Source organism: Galleria mellonella, unplaced genomic scaffold (assembly GCF_026898425.1).
Source record: "Galleria mellonella isolate WM207_F2 unplaced genomic scaffold, CSIRO_AGI_GalMel_v1 utg63, whole genome shotgun sequence".
NCBI lineage: Eukaryota > Metazoa > Arthropoda > Insecta > Lepidoptera > Pyralidae > Galleria > Galleria mellonella.
Window position 1 is genome coordinate 14,365,679 of NW_026442130.1, and position 22,894 is coordinate 14,388,572.

The 22,894-nt window shown below is 36.6% G+C and overlaps 2 protein-coding genes across 2 annotated transcripts; one reads left to right on the plus strand and one right to left on the minus strand.

Annotated features, from left to right (window-relative positions):
• Window positions 1-279: 279 nt before the first annotated feature.
• Window positions 280-22,304, plus strand: LOC113515759 (nose resistant to fluoxetine protein 6-like). Its single transcript, XM_026900037.3, has 12 exons — window positions 280-674; window positions 4,829-4,968; window positions 13,962-14,289; window positions 14,916-15,030; window positions 15,121-15,208; window positions 17,119-17,285; window positions 18,410-18,595; window positions 18,882-19,055; window positions 19,922-20,072; window positions 21,163-21,349; window positions 21,574-21,716; window positions 22,133-22,304. Exons 1-12 carry the CDS (start codon window positions 605-607, stop codon window positions 22,283-22,285), a joined length of 1,902 nt encoding a protein of 633 aa, XP_026755838.2. The 5' UTR covers window positions 280-604; the 3' UTR covers window positions 22,286-22,304.
• Window positions 9,458-10,840, minus strand: LOC128201790 (fructose-bisphosphate aldolase-like). The gene is given in 2 exon segments (XM_052899745.1): window positions 9,458-10,043; window positions 10,046-10,840. Coding segments are annotated over 2 exon segments (1,101 nt in total). The 5' UTR covers window positions 10,772-10,840; the 3' UTR covers window positions 9,458-9,668.
• Window positions 22,305-22,894: the final 590 nt, after the last annotated feature.

Here is a 22,894-nt window from a genome sequence, read left to right on the forward strand (position 1 = left end):
TCCTATACAATTAGGTTAAGATTAAGAGCCGTATTTTTTAAGAAGGAGGTTCTATGTTCAATTGTATATTTTTTTTTATGTATACCCACCGATTTCTTTAAAGAATATAACTTTTTTTTATTATTATTATTCTTACTCGCCTTCTAAAAATTTCCTGCAACTCTCATAATCGCATTTATACACATTATGGCATTGTTAGTTGGGCACAGACGACGTCACAATAGCTAACCTAAGGTCAGTGCAAGTCATAAGTAGTTCAAATAAGGATAACGTTTCATACATCTCAAGTTGATCCATCACTGTGCTCGGTGACACACAAAAACCACACGTCCGTTGTCTCTTTGCCAAAAAAAAATTGCGTTCTTATTTTAAAAAATATAAGAAAATTTTTTTAAAACATTTTGTGGCCAGTGCTTAACTAAATTAGTTTTGTGATAAATTTAATAATTTTACATTAAACAAAAAAAAAAGAAAAGAAAAAGTGTTGTACTTAACAATATATTATATCTAATAAACAATACACATGCTCAATTAGTTAAAATTTATTTTTTAATTCATAAATAGTTCCTACGTATTAATTTTTTTTTTAATATTGGCGGTAAAAATGGAGTCGCATATTATACTATTATTATTTTTTCTGAAATGTTCTTCGGCTGTGATTTATAGCATAAATGGTAAGTTTATATATTTTAATGCTCAACTTTTAATCTACCTACTATATTAATTAATAACATATAGTATATTGTGTGTAGTACGCTGCAGTATGTAAAATGTTATTTACCTAGATTTAATTACACATTGTTAGTAAATTCAGCGCTATATAGGTACATCTCGCTGGAGCTGTACATATATAGCAACAGCTGAGGCGGCTCCAGCAACCAGCAACATTAATTGTTCTTTTTTTCTTTTTGTTGTTTTAATTTTTTATTTTCTTAATAATGGCAATAAAGGTCATCTATCTATCTATCTATCTAAAATGCTCATTTTAATTTATGCATATTTAGTTTTAGACGTATAATTATATGAAGTAATTCGCTTGCATTTTTTACATAGACGTTAGTTGCACTATAATTTCACCAATTTTGATAATTCCTTGAATGAATAAATGAATAAATTGTACTTACCAAATATTAGTGATAGCTAGATCTTAAAATTAATTACAATTGTGCAACTAATATGATAAATTTCCTAGTTAATCCGAATCTTTATACATTTTGTCATTATTAAAATTGCCAATTTTTCGAGGAATAAAATGTGCTTAATAAAACTGGGTGTCCAAGTACATAGTAAGCATTTTAGTAACATAATGGCCTTGGATACCGTGGTGATTAAAAAGCGGTATCCACATAGTTTTGGTGCCGTTTAAAATTAAACTCTCACTTCAACGTCATATAGTCGAGAATTTTATATTTTCAATACAATAAACGATGCGTTAATAGTATATTGTTTAGTATTTAACAAATAGATGCCTAATGTTAAGGTTACCAAACTTAAAAGGCCTATATACAGTACGATAGGTCGCTTTGAACAATCTAAAACAAATCGTTGCTTCGATAACAAATCCCTTCAAATATACAGCCACGAAACACTAACACTCAGTGGAGAAAGGGATTGTTAAAAATAGGTACTAACTGCCCCGTTGCTAGCAATATACCCTATCAGTATTATTTTTCTGATGTATGATAATGGAATGGTAACCCCGCCTGCGCTAACGGTATACGCTGGTGGGGCACCAATGAGGGGTGATACGTGAAAATAAAAATGCAGGTCAGTTAGCCCATCATGATGAATACACTTGGAATTCAGCACGATGGTTTCCAGGACATGCTACATATGAAATTGACCGCTGTGAGCGAGCATTTATATGATTGACGAAAGGACAAACATGTGTCATCGTAGACAGAAACCCAAAGACTTTTTTTTTTATGAAACTTATATGCATATGTCGCCTATAGACATAAGCAGTAGTACCATGGACATAACAGGGTTGCCATTCCTGAGGACTCAAGTGTTTTTCCTCTGTACCCTATAAATTCACAGCCATATCCCACCCTTCAAACCGAAACACAGCCGTGCAAATATGAGTGTCTATCTATCTATAAAGTACCTAACATTTATGTCAATTAATGCGTTGCAGTAAGAAAATAGATTGGCCGATAAGATATTTATTAATAAAGTAACCCCTTTGTTAAGGAGGGGAGGGATTGTTAGCAATGCGAACTACCAGTCCTATTGCTAACAATGTACCCCGTCAGCTCGGCCTCTACGTGGTCCTCCCCGTAAACCGTCGTGCTAAATTCCAGGTGTATTTATCACGATGGTCTAACTGACCTGCTCTTTCATTTTCACTTATCATTCCTTCACTGGTGTCCCGCCAGTGTATACCCATAGCGCAGCCAGAGTTACCATACCATTATCATTAATTAAAAAAAACCTTTATTGATAAAAACTACAATCTACTATAAACCTGTTTTAGCCATTAAACTTTTTTGTCACTTTCTCTCAAATTATGAATGTGGCATAAATGAAAGAGATAAAACATTTTAATAGCCAAAATAGGTTAAGACATTTGACGTTTTTTTATAAATAAGAGCGTAATTTAACACTGCACGTGCTAGGTTAATGTGTCGCCCACCATTCTATGTAGTTTCCTTTACTTGTTATCTATATTCATAAGGTCGTCATAAATGATGCCAATGGCCACTTTCTATCATGAACATCGACAGGGAGTTCACCCTCATACCCTACAGCCTAAATGGTCGCGTACAACGCGGTTTTAAAGATGTTTTCTCCCACGAACATTCAGGTTATGGAATGAGCTCCCTGCCGAGATTTTCCCATGAGACTACGTTTTTTTTTTATACAACTTAGAATGGCAAACAAGCTGACGGCCCACCTGATGGAAAGTGGTAACCGTCGCCTATAGACATGAGCAGTACCATAGACATAACAGAGTATACTGTTTCGCCCACGACCGTACCCAGTAAATTCACGCCATATCACACCCTTCAAACCGAAACACAACCATGCAAACACAACTGCTTTGCGATAGAAACACGAATGTGACAGAGATACCCAAGCAAACGACTTTTGTTCAAAATCTCCCTCTGATAACATTACCCTCCTTTTTACGATAGTCGCGTAAAAGTGCAATTTTACGTACAATTAAATCAAATGCATTACATATTATAAATAAACGTTCATGAACTAGAGTTCAAGTTCGCAAATACTTATTTTATAGTACATTTCATTGGACACAGAATAAGTAATACGAAGAGAAGCAGTAGTGCAAGAAACCAGAGGTCCAATAGCGGAAACTCGTTACACATTCCCACTGTGTCACTAAGGCCTCGATTAGTGTCTTATTTTGTTTTATACCATTAACTAATGTATTTGCGAGGATCAAATAAATCTTTATTGTTATGAAACAAGGCCACACCATATTTGCACATGAGACTAAATACACCTTAGTTGGGATCGACAGGAAATCGTTGTGTTTATCCGTTTATTTAAGCTTGCAGCATCCGTCAAACGTTCTCACAAGATATTGTTTTTTAATGTATGATATTAGAATGGCAACACTGACTGCGCTATAGATGTACCTAGGAGGGGTAACAATGAGGGATGATAGATGAAAATGATAGCAGTTTTGTTCTTAGTTAATGGTAACCCCGCCTGTGCTAACGGTATACGCTGGCGGGACACCAGTGTGGCATGATAGGTGAGAATGAAAAGACAGGTAAAAAAAAGAAAAAAAAAGAGAAAAGAATATAAGGCCTATAGTAAACGACACCATATAAAATTTCCCTCTGATTTCCCCTCATTATGTGATAGAAAAGGGATTATTTGTAATGGAGACTGATAACTTCATTGCTAGCAATATAGCCTAACTGGTCGACGTCCACGCGGATCTCTCTGGAAGAGGAATTTTTCAATATGATGCCCACAACCACTTTCTACCATCGTACGGCTCGCTATCAACAGGGAGTTCATCCTCATGTCCTACAGCCTCAATGGTCGCGTACTGCGCGGTTTCAGAGATGTTTCCTCACACGAACACTCAGGTTGTGGAATGAGCTCCCTGCCGAGGTTTTCCCAAGGGACTACAGCATGGGGTTCTTCAAAAGGGGGGTAAAGAGGTTTCTTCAGGGTCAGCAACACACGCGTAATACCTCTGGTATTGCAGGTGTTCATAGGCTACGCTAACCACTTACCATCAGGTGGGCCGTATGCTTGTTTGCCACCTCAGTGGTATAAAAAAAAACCATCATGCTGAATATCAGTTGCATTTTCACGATAAGCTAACTGACCAGCCTCTTCATTTTCACTTATACCCCACTGGTACCCTACCAGCGTATACCGTATACTGTATAGCGCAGGCATGGCTACCATTTTATTACCATCCATTAAAGAAACAGGTTAACCTCCAAGCGGTTCCCCCCTAGAAACCATCGTGGTCAATTCTTATGGAATTCGTCACGATGGGCTAACTGACCAGCTTTCATACGCACCTATGACCTCAATGATGCCTCGCCAGCGTATACCGATATCACAGGTGGTGTTACCATTCTATTATCACTCAAAAAAATATACATTATGTTTCATATATCAGTTGTAATAAAGCGCGAATTTACTGGTTACAGAGGAATAACACCTGAGTCCTCAGGAATGGCAACGCATGCGGGGTATCATGGGCGAAACAGTATACTCTGTTATGTCCATGGTACTGCTCGTGTCTATAGGCGACGGTTACCACTTTCCATCAGGTGGGCCGTCAGCTTCTTTGTCATTCTAAGTTGTATAAAAAAAAACATTTTATTTGCTTCAGAGAGCGAATATGCCAAATTCCCCGCACTGTACGACCTGGACGACTTCGAGACATGCATGCTGGAGCCAGACGCCGTGTACTGCGTGGGCGACTACGACCTCTTCTCCGATGGACCGTCCGAACTCATGAGGATTCTGCAGGTAACTTTTTATATACTAGCTTTTTCTGATGACAGGAAAGACATGGGATTTTTTGTTTTTGACTTTTTTTATTTTATATTTTTATTTTATTTAAAAGGTATACACAGTAGGTTACAATCAATAACATTATAAACATTTATATAAAGATAATAGTTTGAACTAGATTGAGACCCAGACATGTGTACACACAGCACGGTTAAAGCAGTCGACAAACAATGTTAAATTATAAATTATATAAAGAAAGCATATGAATGTGGTAAATAACAGTGAAGTACATGCAAATAATAAAAATATATAAAAATATGGACATGTCAAAGAAACGTGATAGCTGATTGTAAAATATTTTTGAAGGCATTCAGACGTGAGTTGAAGATATAAATTTGAGGACATTTAGTGGAAATTTCATTCAAAGTACGACAAGACAGACACATACATTTTATTTTTGTTATGAAGGGTTTATAAATTCATGTTTTAGAGAACATATATATATATATATATATATATATATATAGAAAATAACAACTAATAATATATATATATATATATATATTATTAGTTGTTATTTTCTATATCTATCCTTATAATAAAGTACCGCGTTCGTGATTCACTGTTCATCCCAGAGGTTGACTGGTAGAGAATGCTACTAGCATTAAGTCCGCCTTTTGTACCTTACTTTATTTTGGTCAACAAAGTTATTTAAAAAAAATAAAGCTGGTAACCACCATCTACACTGTGACAACCATGGAATACTGCTCTTCCTGAGGACTAAGATGTTACACCTCTGTATTTTTTTTATGCAACTTAGAATGGCAAACAAGCTGACGACCCACCTGATGGAAAGTGGTACCCGTCGCCTATAGACACGAGCAATACATGTATCTTGTTATTTCATTCACTGACAACCGTTTCACGACAGAAACGAATGGAATGACGTACTCAAGTAAACGGCGAAACTTGTTTCGAGTAATCTACGTAAATGCTATAAAAAATGTATGGAAAAAGTTTATTTTTCCATGACGATATTCTGAAATTTAAAATCGCTCCCATACATTGAGAATACGCTAACCTACTTTATCACCATCATCGTCATTATATCAGCGTTTAACTGTCCACTGCTGAACATAAGCCTCCCCCATGGAGGGTTTTGTCAGTAATTGGTATTGCTCACAATTCAGGTTACATGTATATTTCTATAACTAATAACGCAACATTTAAAATATTTGTAGTCTAGTGTTATTTAATTCATTATAATTGTTACTCCATTTTCTCGCACTGTACAACTATGTTAAAGTGAATGCTGTGAACACCTATAATAGGCGTGTGCATTAATATTGTATTGTATTTAATGTTTGTTATATATGTTATAATGCAATATGCTGTTGGTGTTCCTTTAAATAAATAAATAAATAATTGTCACGCTTTGTAGACAGATTGGCAATCGTAGTTTTTTTTTTTCGATGGGTGAAAATGGTATGGTAACCCCGCCTGCGCTAACGGAATACGCTGGCAGAGCACCAGTGAAGGGTGATAGATGAGAATGAAAACAGGCCAGTTAGCCCATCATGATGAATTCATCAGGAATTAACCATGACAGTTTCCAGGGAGAACCGCGAGGAGGTCGACCTGGTTGGGTATATTGCTAGCAATGGGATTCTCAGTCTCTATTACTAACAATCCCTTTCCCCCCGGCAATCGTAGTTAGGCTTTGTAGATGTTTTAAGAGGGACGCTGCTGCCCATCCCTCGCCCTTCTTTAGTCGCCTCTTACGACATCCACGGGGGTACATGATACCCAAGAAAAGTATTAATGCACTATAATAATAATATTTTTGCTCAAGCGAGTGTAACAGTTGCATAAAGTACAATTTACAATTTTTACAATTTATATTGAACGAGAAAAATATCTACTTTTTTTTATACAACTTAGAATGGCAAACAAGCTGACGGCCCACCTGATGGTAAGTGGTAACCGTCGCCTATAGACATGAGCAGTACCATGGACATAACAGAGTATACTGTTTCGCCCATGATACCCCCCATGCATTGCCATTCCTGAGGACTCAGGTGTTATTCCTCTGTACCCAGTAAATTCACGCCATATCCCACACTTCAAACCGAAACACAGCCATGCAAACACAACTGCTTCACGGATTATTATAAAATTCTATGGAAATACCAATTACGTGGTAATTACAGGATCTAGTTGTTTGCTGCAAAGGTTAATATGCATGTTGAGTTATTACTTGGACATGTTAACCGGCAGTAATTAACAGCGCAGGACAGTTGATTACGATCACCAGTTGTTAGATGACAAGTTCATTTCTATTCTTAACCCATGGTAAGCAAAGGCAAGGGATTATTACTAATGGGGACGTTAGTCCCCGTTGCTATCAATATACCCTACCAAGTCGACCTCCACGCGGTTTCCCCTGGAAACCATCATGACAAATTTATCGTTGATTTATTATTAATTTTTTTTTATATTAATTTATTGTTACAATAAATAAATATAAAAAAATTAAGAATTTGGTTCCGTTGTCAACAAGGAAACTCTTATGGATTATACTCAGTCTTACATTGATGTCTGACTTACGGCCTTCCATACCATAATTCCTCCATAATTGTTATAGGTAATTACTACATTTATTTACCATAAGAACAATGCTGTCATTTGTGAAATACTAACCCTCTGACATTGTAATTGAGTCTTCATACAACATTATCATACTCTAAGCTGTAATTTAAGTTAAAAAAAGTTCAAAAAATAATTACAAAGTATTTGTGTTTCTCGTTATATTTATTTATTTATTAATTAATTGGGTAATCTTATATTTTATTTTGATTAAAAACTTATTATGTTTGATTTTTAAACAGAGTTCAAACAGATGAAGGGTCTCAATTCGAATGTATTTTTGTTTTGTTCACCTCATAACTTCGTCAGTAATACACTACTAAGATATTATGTATTATCTATTTATGTATCAATGTTTTAAGTATGTAAGTGTATTTTATAAAATTAGGGTATAATGAGGCTGACATATCCTTATAGGATAAAAGCCTCTAAATAAGAAAAGATAAAAAAAAACTCCATCAGTACTAAACCGATTTGGAAAATTATGTTGTTATTTGAAGGAATACACTTACAGATTAGTTCCATAGAAATTTTATCAAAATCGGTCCAGTAATTTTTAGATTTTTAGATCATAATAACTGATTTTGTCACAATTGAAATCGGATTTCTTTGTGGGACACAATATTTAATTATATAAGATGCAATCGATAAGAATTTTATAAAATGTTACTCATAATTTCAAAGATATGGGTTTTCCCAAGAGACTACAGCATGGGGTTCTTCAAAAGGGGGGTAAAGAGGTATCTTCAGGGTCGGCAACGCGCGCGTACCTCTGGTATTGCAGGTGTTCATAGGCTACGGTAACCACTTACCATCAGGTGGGCCGTACGCTTGTTTGCCACCTCAGTGGTATAAAAAAAAAAGATATATTTTTAAGCGCGTTCGTATCTGACTCAAAGGATGTCTCTGACAATTCAACGCGGTGTCATGCCGCAAGTGTCATGGGGACCTTTGGGTCGGGTACAAATCATAAATACGAGCATTACATTGACTGATTATTATTTGATTAAAACATTATTGTAACTAATAATTTATTTTTTATTGTAATTCAAATGTAGGTATTAATATTATAAATTTTAATGTGAATTATGAAAATTTTCAAATTATATATAATTTCGAAAATAAATATAAATTATATAAATGTATAAATTAAAATATTTAAATATACATAAATTATAAACATATAATAAATACATATTTTTATATGCTATAAATTCATCATACAGTAATTTAAACTTATACAATTTTTTTAAATAATAAATACACACAATTGAAATTCGTAAATATGTACTATATTTATAGACCTTAGGGCTTAAATTACTAAAAACTTAACAGCTTAAGGTCACGTGATTATAAACGGAGCTGTTTTGTCTACGCTTATTGGTGTTAATTTGCAGAACAGATAAAATTAATCTTTAAAACTGTCAAGTATTAAGCGTACATGGTAAACCCCCTTGTTGACCTTACATATATATTCTGCGCTTTAGAAGCGCTTTAACGCTTTAACTGCCGAGAACTCACCTAGCGAGCGATGATGATTAACTAGCATATAAGTAGCATTACAACATATTAAAGATAATATAAAATGTTCTAGTCGAATATTATTTGTTTACTAGTGACTTTTACTTGAGTTACAAAACATATAACTAATATTCTAATAAATGTAAAAAAATAAATTTATATTTAAAAAGCAAAAATAAAATTAGTAGAAAAAATACGTGACTAGAACTATTTTATAGATTATCGATATAAAGAAAAATAGAGCATCCTTATTAAGTAACAATGCTTTAAAAAGTGTTAAATTTTATAACTTTTGAAAAACAACGTGAACCTAAAATAAATATAAATGAATCTAAAATCTACGATGAAATTTATGTACAGCTTTCTTTTTTTTTTAAATAAGAAGCTGCATTTTTGTTGAGTGCAATTTAACAAGTTCATGTGAGTTAACGCAAGTAAATCCTCACAAAGATTTGATCAAAGAAATGTCTGTTATAAAGAAGTTAGCATTTATTTATTATTACCTTGCGTGTTACTGATCAGAGTTTTAGATCGAATTATTAAGTTTATTAATAAGCATGCGCTTTCACAAAGTTAGACTTGCTAGCTGCTAAAGAGGGAATAGATCCGGCCTGGTATTTGGCAATAGATGCTAGACCATTTGCCTTGGCACGCTTGAGCAGTTCCTGCTGGCCAGCGAGAACATTCTCAGGTTTGTCAGCCCAAGCGCGAAGCACGGACACTTGGAGAGCGCGGCCGTAGCTGAAGGTGAGGGCCCACGGCCTCTTCAGATCGATCGCGTTGATGGCGTTCAGGTGCACCGACGCTTCTTCCTCGGACTGGCCGCCGGAGAGGAATGTGACACCAGGAACGGCAGCGGGGACTGTCCTGAGCAGAGCGGTGACGGTGGCGCGAGCGACATCTACCGGAGTGTATGTCTTCTTGAGTGTATGTCTGACTGGCCGGCAGTCACCATGTTGGGTTTGAGCAGAGTACCCTCAAGGAAGACGTGGTGGTCGCTGAGCGCCTTGTACACGGCTGCCAGGACGACCTCGGTAACCTTTTGGGCGCGGTCAAGGTCATGTTCACCATCGGGCAAGACTTCGGGTTCGACGATTGGCACGATGCGCTGGCTCTGGCAGATGGAAGCGTAGCGGGCCAAGACGTTGGCGTTCTCCAAGATGGCGTGGTAGGACGGTGTGTTGCGACCGATCTTCAGCACGCACCGCCATTTTGCGAAGTGGCAGCCATCTTTCTTGTATTGAGCGCAACGCTGCGCGAGATCGTCAAGACCCTGTGTGGTGCACTCGTCCTCAGATCCAAATAGTGGAACGACGCCCTTGTCCACTTTGATTCCAGGGATGATACCGCGCTTCTCCAGCAGCAACACGAGGGGCGTGCCATCATCGGCCTTCTGGTACAGGGTCTCGTGGAACAGGATCACACCGGAGATATTCTCAGATAGGATCGGATCAGAGCTGAAGAGCAGTTGGCGGTATCTGCGGCGATTTTCCTCAGTGTTCTCAACGCCGATGTCTTGGAGACGTTTGCCCATAGTTCCTGTGGACTCATCAGCGGCGAGGATGCCCTTGCCAGGGGCTACGATCGCTTGGGCGATCTTCCTCAGCTCCTCCTGCAACTCGGGGGCTGGGTACTGGAAATAGGTGGTCATTGTGGTATTATTTTTACTAGGAAGTTGAAACACTGACAATGTTGAACTGTTGAGCTTCAGCAATGCTCCTCGCTATGCATGGCGAATAGCTTTACACGTGTTCCCGAAGCGGTAACGAAGAACACTGCTGAAAATACCTATTTAATTCGCCATTTGAGCTCTCAGTGTTAATGGCCCCATACTCAAATGCTCAAGGCCAAAATACCGACTGCATTTGTGGTAAAACCAGTTGTTTGTATTTAAAAACTGTTTTTTTAAAAACTTTTGATAAAATGTCTACGGTACCAATATAAATATATCCTTTTAGATAAAAAAAAAAAGAATTTTCCAAATCGGTTTACAATTGACGGAGTTTTTGTTTTTGATGTGTGAAAAGGGTATGGTAACCCCGCCTGCGCTAACGGGATACGCTGGCGGAGCACCAGTAAAGGGTAATAAATGAGAATGAAAACAGGTCAGTTAGCCCATCATGATGAATTCATGAGGAATTAACCATGATAGTTTCCAGGAAAAACCGCGAGGAGGTCGACCTGGTTGGGTATATTGCTAGCAATGGGATTCTCAATCTCCATTACTAATAATCCCTTTCCCCCCAATTGACGGAGTTATGAGGTATCAAACGTTAAAAAAATGCAATTAAATTGAGAAACCTTTTCTTTTCGAAGTGCGCAGGTACCGCAATTAATTGGAGAATGCACAAAAATATATTTGAGCTCAGGCCGTCCTTTTTTAGCGTCACTTATGACTAACAAACGTAGGTAGGCTAGATCCGTTTAAAACAAGTTGGCCCCTATCTAAAGATTTATTAGTTGGCCGGTGGCCAGTGTTTCATACACAGTGCATGACCATATGAGGTGTTGTAACATGATTTTCCTTAAAAACCTTTGCAAAAAGCACACTTCCTTATGTTATTGTGCTCCAGATAGTTTTGTAAGAAACAGTTTCGACCCTGACTAAGGTCATCTAAAGACACGTGTTACCATTAATATTGCAGTTGAACCACTGCGGTAGTTAACATAAGCTGTGGCAATTATCGGTCAGGCTGTATGCTTATTTATTATCTATCTACATCTACACTAATATTATAAAGGGGCAAGATTTGTATTTTTGTGTGTATGTTTGTAATTAATAAACTCAAAAACTACTTTGCCGATTTCAAAAATTCTTTCACCATTAGAAAGCTACATTCACCCTGAATAATATAGGCTATATTTATTTCTAGAAAAGATTAGGAGTCCTTACGAAAACTTTAGTAACGTAACTCGAGGTGTAAAAAAAATTGCTATAAAATATCTTTCGTCGCGTGCTCTGCGGAAACTATTGGTGATAGAACAAAAGTATGTTTTACAATATTGAAGAAAATATCAATAACTACAAAAAACTTAGCGATATATATCCAACTATTATCGTTACGTCACAATAACCACTTTTTAAAATGTTGTAAAAATGTCCACCCGTGCGAAGCCGCGACGGGCCGCTAGTATGATATAAAATATTTTTTTTAAATGGCCGACAGTGCACCTGCAATATCCCAATTATTATTTGGGATCAGCGTAATATGTTGTTATCCATATTACAAAAAGATTTGGCTTATAGTTTTACGACTGGCCGCCTGCCTGACGTCGACCCTCTTTAGAAAAAAAAAGTATTTTTTACTTCATCCATAAAGAAAAAAGTAAAATCTTTCCTCTTATAATATCGGATAAGTCCTCTAGAGAATAGGCAGCGAGAACCTAGCACTTTTAACCATACAATACAAGGGTGGAAGGGATTGTTAGTAATGAAGACTAAGGGACCCATTGCTAGCAATACTCAACCAGGTTGACCTCCCTGTGGTCCCCCCTGGACTCTATCTTGCTATATTCCATCATGATGGACTAACTAACCTTTTCATTTTCACCTGTCATTTCTCACTGGTGCCCCGCCAGCGTATAACGTTAGCGCAGGCGGGGTTACCATACCATTATCATCCAGTAAAAATGATAATATAATACAAAACAAATATTTAACTGTACAACTAATTTATGGTCCATCTGTATGCTAAATATTGACTAAACCAGCACATGTTTGTACGTGATTGAATAACAAAATATCATAACGGATATTCGAGAACGGGCTAACATCATAAACTTTTACCGAGACATCGTTCATGTGACGAACAAGTACGCCAAATTTGATAACGACTGCTTGACCCGTTTAGCTGTGCCGTTTGGCAACGGGGGACAATTTGTGTTTACAAAATAAAAAGGAGATTATTACGTTTTTCTGGGATTTTCCCTAATTTATGTTTTCATAAGAAAATTACGTAGACTTCAACGAATATTTGGACAAAAAAATGACGAACTTGTCCAGCCGTTTAACTACACATTTGGTGATTTATTTTTATTTATATGGATATAAACAAAAATGAATAAATAATAATTCACACTATCCTCCCTATAAACAAAAATTTATGAGTGGGTACTCATAAATTTTTTTTATACAACTTAGAATGACAAACAACCTGACGGCCTACCTGATGGAAAGTGGTAACCGTCGCCTGTAGACATCAGCAGTACCATGGACATAACAGACTATACTGTTTCGCCCGTAATACCCCCCATGCGTTGTCATTCCTGAGGACTCAGGTGTTATTCCTCTGTACCCTGTAAATTCACGCCATATCCCACCCTTCAAACCGAAATACAGCCATGCAAACACAACTGTCACGGTAGAAACACGAATGGAACAGAGGCACCCAAGCATTCGACTTTTGTACAAAGTCTCCCTCTATACCTCTTTACAATTATTTACCATAAAATTGTATTAATTAATTATTTAACTTTATAAAATAAGTACTAGTTGCTACACACTGCCATCTAGCGCCAACCTATGGAGACCTTTTATTATGGATATTTAAAGTGATTCAATGTAGTGATAGACATATTTACTTAAAAATATTTTGTTTATAAACATATATAGGAAACATTAAGACGCACTAAAACTCTGTACTACATACATGTATAGTAGGTGTATTTATTATATTGCCAAGGTTGTTGTATGATCTACATATAAATGGAATTTAATTATACGATACTCGTTTAAAACATAATACTACGAACCCACATAATATGGGATAAAGGAATGATTATAATGTCTACTCTATAAGATTACTGACTTTTATTCATATAAAAAAAAAAAATTGTTGCAGGAATACTCAGAATACAAACTGAAACATTACAATCACACACAAATACATCGAGGTGTTTGTGTGACTAAAACATGTAAAAAGTTTATGGAAACAGTGAGTAAAACAGAGGACCTAGAATCGACCCTTGTGGCATGCCTCAATGAAAGTATTTGGAACGATTATGAACTTCAGGTCAAACTCAATAAGATACAATATTGTAAAAGAGCTGATGACAGAGTAACTATGGATGCCAGTGATGCCGTGATGATCGTGGTATATTTAGTATTCATAGCGTTGAACATCATAGGTAGCTGCTACGATTCTACGTTCTGGAAAAAAGAAAACAAAGGTTTGTGCAGTTATTTACAATGAAATGAGACTAAAAGACGAGAATAAAATATCTAATGCTCTCGCACACTTTCTCTCAATTCAACTGTTTTTTTTATCTGATTACTAAAGAAAAAAGGATTGTTTTGCAACTTGTATATGTATGTATAAAATAACACCAGATATTTTGCGCTTGTATGAAGACTGCTTATTAATATAGGCCAGAGAAAAATCAAATTAGATTTCTTTATGCAACTTAGAATGACAAACAAACACAACGACATAAATGATGATGTCAGCCGTACTATCCACTGCAGACCATAAGACTCCAAAAGGGAGATTTTACAGCCATTATCCGTCCACTGCTGGACATAAGCCTACCCCATAGACTGCCATAAAAACCGCCCTGAACAACCTGCATCCACTGACTCCCTGCAATGCATTTCAGGTCGTCACTCCATCTAGTGAGGGATCGTCCTACACTGCGTTTGTTGAAATGCGTCAGCATTGTGATAAGTGATGCAACCTGAATCAACGCTTAAAGATGCCTATACTTAGCGATTCCCTTATTTCAAATGGCAGATCATTCCCCAATCGAATGAATATAACTGTGAAGTAATTCCTTCTCGTATTTTGATATATTTTCAGGAAATCCATACTTATTAGCATTTTCTGTACGTAAAAATTGGAACAAATTAATAGCGTCAAGCGCCAGAGGAGTAGACCCAAGGCTTGATCGACTGAAACTCTTCAATGGATTAAGGTTTAGTACTATTTGATAACGTCGACAATGATTTATGTGATGATACTCGTGCATAACTTGTAAACTGACCTGTTTTATTTCTGTTTCTAGAACACTCACGATGATTTGCATCTTCTTTTCACATTCAACACTAATTATGTCATATTCTTACATCTCCAACCCTATGTTTGTTGAAAAGGTAAGATTGTTTTTCCAAATGGCTAACCTGTAGATATTGTCCTGTAATTTGTATTTGTAATCCTTACTAATGCTATAAACGTGAAATCGTATCATGCCTAGCCTTTAACTGTCCACTGCTGAATATAAGATTCCTCCTGGGGGGTTTGTCAGTAATTGTCATGCAGGAGGATTGGCAACCGCAGTTAGGAGATGTTTTAAGATGGACGCTGCTGGAAACTGTTGGAACGCTGCTGCTGGCACGGGAAAAGACGCACCCCTTCTTTAGTCAATTAACATATCCTGAGAGCCTACCATGAAATGTTTTCCAAAATTTCGGAGCCAAACGAAACCGAAATTTGATGTTAAAATTACATAATACATACCGTTTGGAAATATTAAAAATGTTAAAATGTTGTTCTTTTTTACTTTTATGATGGGATGTATGACGAACGAAATGTTAAACACCATTTATTGGTCCGATTTTGTTATAAACAAAAACACGAAATTGAGTCCGAAATTTTGGAATTTCATTTCATGCTAGACCCGCTGATCACAAGAATGAAGTCATGGGTCATTAATATATAAGAGCGTGTAATGCTATTTGCTACTAAGAGTTTATGGGGGAGTCCTATATCCAGCAATGGTCAGTTAACGGCTGATATGAGAATGATAATGATCATTATACTTTTTTGCTTTTCAACAAAATATTTCCGCAGGTATTATTCCTAATCTACGTGTAAGAAAATTTAATAGGAATAAAACAAAACAAGAATCAACCAAATTTGTAGTTAGTGTAGAAAGAAATAAGTATTTTGTATTTGTAACCTACTATCGTTCATTATGATCAACATATGCAAATTAACTTGGCGAGATATACAAGACTCAAATACATACGTTATATAATAAATTTATTTTATTTTTTATTTAATTTTGTCTACGTAGTTTCCTTAAAAATTGTCACAATATTGTACACCGCTCTACCCGTTGACATTGATGCTCCTTTTACACTTTGGGTTTGCTGGGAGAGAACTCTATTAGAGTTAAGCTCGCCTTTTTACATTTGATTATCTATGTCATATACTTATAACTGGTGTGTACAATAAAGAATTAAATAAAAAACAAAAAACAAAAAATTTATTGATTCTTCATGATGAATTCATCATGATGGGCTAACTGGCCTGTTTTCATTCTTATCGATCACCCTTCACTGGTGCTCCGCCAGCATATCCCGTTAGCGCAGGCGAGGTTACCATACCATTTTCATCCAACAAAAAAAAAATGTATAATAATAATAATAATAAATTTATTTGCATTAAATAGGGTAGGTATCGGTGGCTTTATATTACATAAAGCTTCGTGCCCATTTAGCCATTACAGAATAGCATGCAAATGTCCCATTTTGATAGGAACTGATTAATTTATGCATCGACAACTATATTAGATACTTATCTTTTCTTTTTTGAAAAATTTGTCAACAGAGTAAAAGCTTTTGCTAAGTAACCATTTAATAATTTAATTCTATTTTAATGTTTATCAAACACAAGGCATGCTGTGGTTGCCTATAAATGTAAGAACAGTTAGATCTAATCTACCAGTGTATTGTATTGAAATGTTTAGCTGTATCTTATATTGGTAATACTATAAATAAATAAATATCCATAGAAATATTACTAAAGATTTTTATAGGAATAGACATAATTTTTATAGGAATTTCTTAATAAACGGCTTGTTTTAGGAATTGTCTTGTATTAGTCACTAGTTTTTGAGGGTATCTTGCGCTTCTTTGTACTTGTTCCTTTGCTTCTGTAAACATGTGCTTATTTAATTTAACACAGTATCTCGGAATGATGACGAAAAATAACCGAAAAAATTGGAAGCGAAAAAATTTGCTGTCACATTAATGATTGTAAAATTATTATACAATTACAGGCATATGATGATCCTTTGAAGCAATTGCTGTACAATGGAAGTTTGGTGACGCACTCGTTCTTCGTGATGTCCGCGTTCCTGCTGGCCTACAACTTGCAACTGTACAGCGAGAAACATGTTGTCACATGGAAGCAATTTCCTAGAGGCGTGTTGCTGAGGTGGCTCAGGTAAGACGTCTTATATTTAACACACCAATTGGAAAGAAAGAAAGAAAAACATTTATTCAGGGAAAACAAAAGAGGAATAAGAATTACGCTAAGAATTTAAGATTTTCTTCCACAAAAAGCATCGACTTCAATAGTGACAAAAACAGTTATTTTAATTTAAAAAGCTAAACTATTGGTCCGGTTTTGATAAAATTTCTATGGGATTAATTTAAAAGTATGTCCTTTAAGATAAAAAAGAATTTTGGAAATTGATTTATAAATGACTGAATTATGAGGTAACAAATAACACAGTATAACCTGCCACAAATTAAGTTTCATTCCAGCCATCTGGATGAGTGGTGATCTTCCACCGTGCGTTTTTTAAGACACTTTCTTCCACTCACAACCACTCTTTGGAATCAACTTCCTGCAGCAGTATTTCCGTACCGATACGACATCGTAACCTTCAAGAAAAGAGCATATTCTTTATTAAAAGGCCGACAGTACACTTGTCATGCCTCTGGTGTTGCGAGTGATCATGAGCGGCGGTAATCACTTACCATCAAGTGAGCCGCATGCTCATTTGCCCCTGTGTAATAAAAAAAAATAGAAAATTAAAAAAAAAGTTGAAAATACACTTCTGCAGCATGCATCAAGAAGCCTTTATGGATTTTCAATTCTGATTTTCCAAAGATATAGATCCTTTAAATATTACAATCACAGCAGCCAATAATATATTGACCCAAGTAGTAACCCAGTATGACAGCGTGAATTTACTGGGTACAGAGGAATAACACCTGAGTCCTCAGGAATGGCAACGCATGGGGGGTATCATGGGCGAAACAGTATACTCTGTTATGTCCATTGCACTGCTCATGTCTATCGGCGACGGTTACCACTTTCTATCAGGTGGGCCGTCAGCTTGTTTACCATTCTAAGTTGTATAAAAAAAGACATTCCTTTTTTATCTTCATGTCACGAAATTGGGTAACGCATATCTAAAGCTTTTGGTATTGTAGACATTCATAAACTGCAAGGGCTTCTTTTTTTCCGACGAATTACATAGCTAACTATTACCTCCTTATACTATTATGTATAAAATATAGTGGTTATAAACCACTTATTAAAAATATATTAATCTTCAGATTGACGCCCATATACGCCCTGATGATGGGAACCATTGCAACATTGATGCGCCACATGGGCGATGGCCCACTATGGCCGTTAGTGGTGACCAGTGAGTCGGCAGCCTGCCGGCAGTACTGGTGGGCGCATGTCCTGTATATCAACAACTATATATATGATGATGCATGGTGTACACCACAGAGTTGGTAAGAGTTATATTGCGTATTTCCATAAAACTTAATTGACAGTTTTCTCTTTTCATTGAATCGTTTCCTCTTGTCGGTGCAACTAATTCATGCATATTCTTCTAGCTAGCTCTATCCCAGGCCATATCTTTGACTATACTCCCTCCTTATACAACATGACACCTAGTGTTTCCTTTATCTGTCCCATGTAGTTATTCCATGGTCTTTCACTTCCTCTTTTACCCACTACTTTTCCTTCTACTATGCTATTTTTAAAAATCGTTAAAGAGGAATAATATATTATCAGGTACCTGGCTTCAGACACCCAGATGTTCTGCCTGTGTCTGCTATTGTGCGTAATGATCAGAACCCCTCGGTCCAGTAAGATAATGTTAACAGTCCTCTTCGTGTACTCACTCGTGGTGGTCGCTGCGCATACTTACTTCCAGAACTTGGATCCTGTAGTGTTGCAAAAACCTGAGTAAGTAATAAAGCCACTTACACTTTAAACATAAATAGATATCATTATATCGACCATAAACCGTCCACTGCTGAACATAGGGGTCCCCATAACGAGGGTTTTGCCAATAATTACCAGGCTCGGTAGGCGGGTTGGCAACCGCAATTAGGCTTTGGCGATGTTTAAAGAAGGACATTGCTTCTCAGTCAGTCTTCGACCATTAGTCGCGTCTTACGAAACTCACGGGGAACGAAAAGGATGGCCCATTCTGGGAATACATTCTGGGAATAAAATAGATGGAATAGATTTAAAATAAACTAATTAACAAAATACAATGCAATACTCCTATTTTTTGTTATGAAGTAACTGCTCTGTCATGGTTGTGTTTCAATTTTGAAGAGCAGGTTATGGCAGTAAAATTGCAGAATACGAAGACATAATGTGTCCTCAATTTTGGTAACGTGTGAGTGATACCATGACAGTACATAGTGTATTTTGTGACATCTACGGTGCTGGTCATATCTATAGATGATGGTTATCACTTTCCATCAGATGGGCTTTCAGTTTGTTTTCCAAACAAAATTATAAAAAATATAAAGGTACATTTTTCGCAATCCCAAAATTATGAAAATAGTGATTAGAAAATTTGCATTCTAACTAGATATTAATTCTAAATTTCCCCAAAGAGATCTCAAGATTCAAACCTTTGAATTGAAAATCCATGTTTGAATCATTCAAACGTGATTGCTACTTGCTTTATACTGCACACGTAAAGCCGTAGTCCAGTAAACTACATCGAAAATCTTTATATAGAAAGCTACTTTAAACTTTTGATACCTTACACCAAGTACGAGTAGTAACAATACCTATTTGAAAATATTTTCCAGATCTTTCCGCACCGTATATGCGTACGACGACACCTTCAGGCTGCTGTACTCCCGCGGCCACACCAACCTGTCCACGTACACTCTCGGCCTCGCTGGAGGATTCCTCACATATTATTTACAAACTGAAAAGAAGGACTTGAAAAATTATAAGGTAATATTATTTAGATAACCAAGGAGACTTGAAAAGTCGTGTGCTTCAAAACCACCTGTGTTTCTGTCGTAAAACAGTTTGCATGTTTGTATTTCAGTTTGGGGGATCGAATATGGCGTTTGCGATTGACATCCACCAAAGCTTAATTATTATTTTATTATTGATATTTTATCAGCCATTAACTATCCTCTACTGAACATGGGCCTCCCCCATAAGAGAGGATTTACCAATAATTGCCATACTTAGCAGACAGGTTTACAAGTACAGTCAGACTTTGGTAATGATTTAAATAATGGACGCTGCTGGCCATCCCTAGACTAATTTTCCCTAATCGCCTTTTACAACACCCACGGGAATGGAGGGAGTAGCTCATTCTATGCCGAGTCCAAATTGTCATAAAAAATGTAATTGTCATTCTAAGTATTATAAAACAAAAAATAAATCCAAATTGAGGTGTGAAAATGGAATGGTAACTCCGCCTGCATTAGCAGTATAAGTAACTGATGATTGGTGAAGATGAACACAGGTAAGTTGGCTCATCGTGGCGAATTCACTGTGAATTATCTACGATGGTTTCCAAGGAGGACAACGTCAGGGATGTCCGTCTCTAGAAATCTGTCCGATTCTAGAATAAAAGTATACGGGTATGTGAACCCGGCCTCCTGAGCCACTACAAAGTCCCAGTCCTTTCCGCAACTGCAGTATCTCTCCCTTTCCTTTCCCACATAAGTCCCTTATTCCTCTTATTTACCAACTTCCTTTACGCATTTCCAATGTTTCCTTTTTTTTTTCATCAATCCTTTCCTCTATATCGTAGGTGACAGAATTCATCAATAAATCCATTCCCAAAAAGAGTTGACGTCAGGCAAGCGTTCGATCGTAAAACTATAAGCCAAATCTTTTTGTAATATGGATAAAAACATATTACGCCAATCCCAAATAAATTGGGATACGAGTAGGAAGGCGATGATGATGATGGTTTCCGAAGGGAGGACCACGTAGAAGCCCATCTGACAGGATATATTGAATACACAAAGCCAAAAGCGTTGGACCATTGATCGTCCCTTACTATGATATTATTATTTTACAGAACTACCGCTGGGCGTTCTGGTTATTGTTCCCAATGGGCGTAGCAGTTATATTATCAGGAGGAATATTCTATATAGACGGCATCACACTACCCACAACTGTTAAGTTGCTGTACGCAACTATCTACAAGCCAATCTTCCAAATTCTCGTAGTTGCTTTCATCATTGGATGCATCTTTAAATTTGAGAGTAAGTACTTTAATGTTATATGTTTAATGTCTTTAGTAGAGATGAAACTGATAATCATTTGGCCTGATACCGGATATTCAACAAACTGCATGGCCAGATAGTCGAATATCTAGGAGATTAATTGGTTGCCTGATTGGTTAACTTGTTGATTGATTGAATGCCTGATTATTTGATTGATTGATTATTCAATTGATTATTTAAACTGCTTATTGTGCCCTGTGCAGCGGTATACCGCGGCATCGTGGAATGGCGCGGTTTCACGTGGTGTGGGAGGGTGTCATACATTACATTCTTCACGCACACGTTGATCCAGAGAGCGTACCTTGGACTCCAGACTACTCCCTATTATATGTCCGAATATAACATTGTGAGTATAATGGGTCGACAGATTGACGTTACTTCATTATTTACAATTATAATTTAATTCTTGTTCATTTAATTTAGTAAAATTCAATTCTGTTCATTTAATTTGACTAAATTTAATTTTTAATCTATTAATGAAATTTCAATTATATTTATATTTATTTATATTTAATACTTTATTGTACACATTAGTTATAAAAATATGACAGAGGTAAACAAAAGTACAAAGGCGAGCTTAACTCTGATAGATTTTTCTTCCAGCAAACCCAAAGTGGAAAGGAGCATCAATGTCAGCGGATACAGCAGTGTACAATTTCATTTAATTTAACTAAATTGAATTTATATCGGTTAAATTTAGTAAATTTCAATTCTGTTCATTTAATATTATTAAATATCATTCCTGATCGTATTCTATTCCAGTCAATGCTGCTGCTAGCGTCAACCGCTGGTTCATTTATTTCGGCGGCGATATTGTGGATACTAATAGAAGCCCCCGTCTCTGGCGTCACTAAAACTCTTCTACAACCACAGCCATCGAGACCACCACCCTCACTACAGAATGAACGATTGTAAATAAATTTGTTACTTCATACCCAATTTTGTTTTCTTTTTTACAAATTAAAAGTTTCTGCATATCATCATCATAACAGCCTTTAACTGTCCACTGCTGAACATAAGCCTCTCCTATGGGGTGTTTGCCAGTAGTTGCCATGCTTGGCAGGCGGGTTGGCAACCGCAGACTTTGGTGAAGTTTAAAGAGGGACGCTGCTGTCCATACCTCGACAAAGTTCCCTTAGTCGCCTCTTACCACACCTACGGGATTGAAAGTGGTGGCCCATTCTATGCCGGGACCACACACTAAACATACAGTTATATGGGAAACAAAATCCTATAACAAACCATATGTTCACCTACAGGTGTAATCTCAACCTCTTATGGGAAGAGGCCTTCGTAAACCTCATAGCCAAGAATTACAGTTCCATCCCAACCACCTGAATGTCTGGCAGTCCTCCACCGTGCATTTTTCAAGGAACTTTCTTCCATGCACAATCACTTTTTGGAATCGACTTCTAACAGCAGTATTTCCGAACCGATACGACAACATAACCTTCAAGAAAAAAAACATATTCCTTTTTAAAAGTCCGTCAGCACACCTGCAATGCCGCTGGTGTTGTGGGTGAT

Excerpts from the sequence above, each read along its gene's own strand:
- LOC113515759 (XM_026900037.3), top strand. The coding sequence starts at position 605 with ATGGAGTCGCATATTATACTATTATTATTTTTTCTGAAATGTTCTTCG. Across the intron at positions 675-4,828 it reads TGTGATTTATAGCATAAATG|AGAGCGAATATGCCAAATTC; the intron begins GTAAGTTTATAT and ends TATTTGCTTCAG. Across the intron at positions 20,073-21,162 it reads AGGACTTGAAAAATTATAAG|AACTACCGCTGGGCGTTCTG; the intron begins GTAATATTATTT and ends ATTATTTTACAG.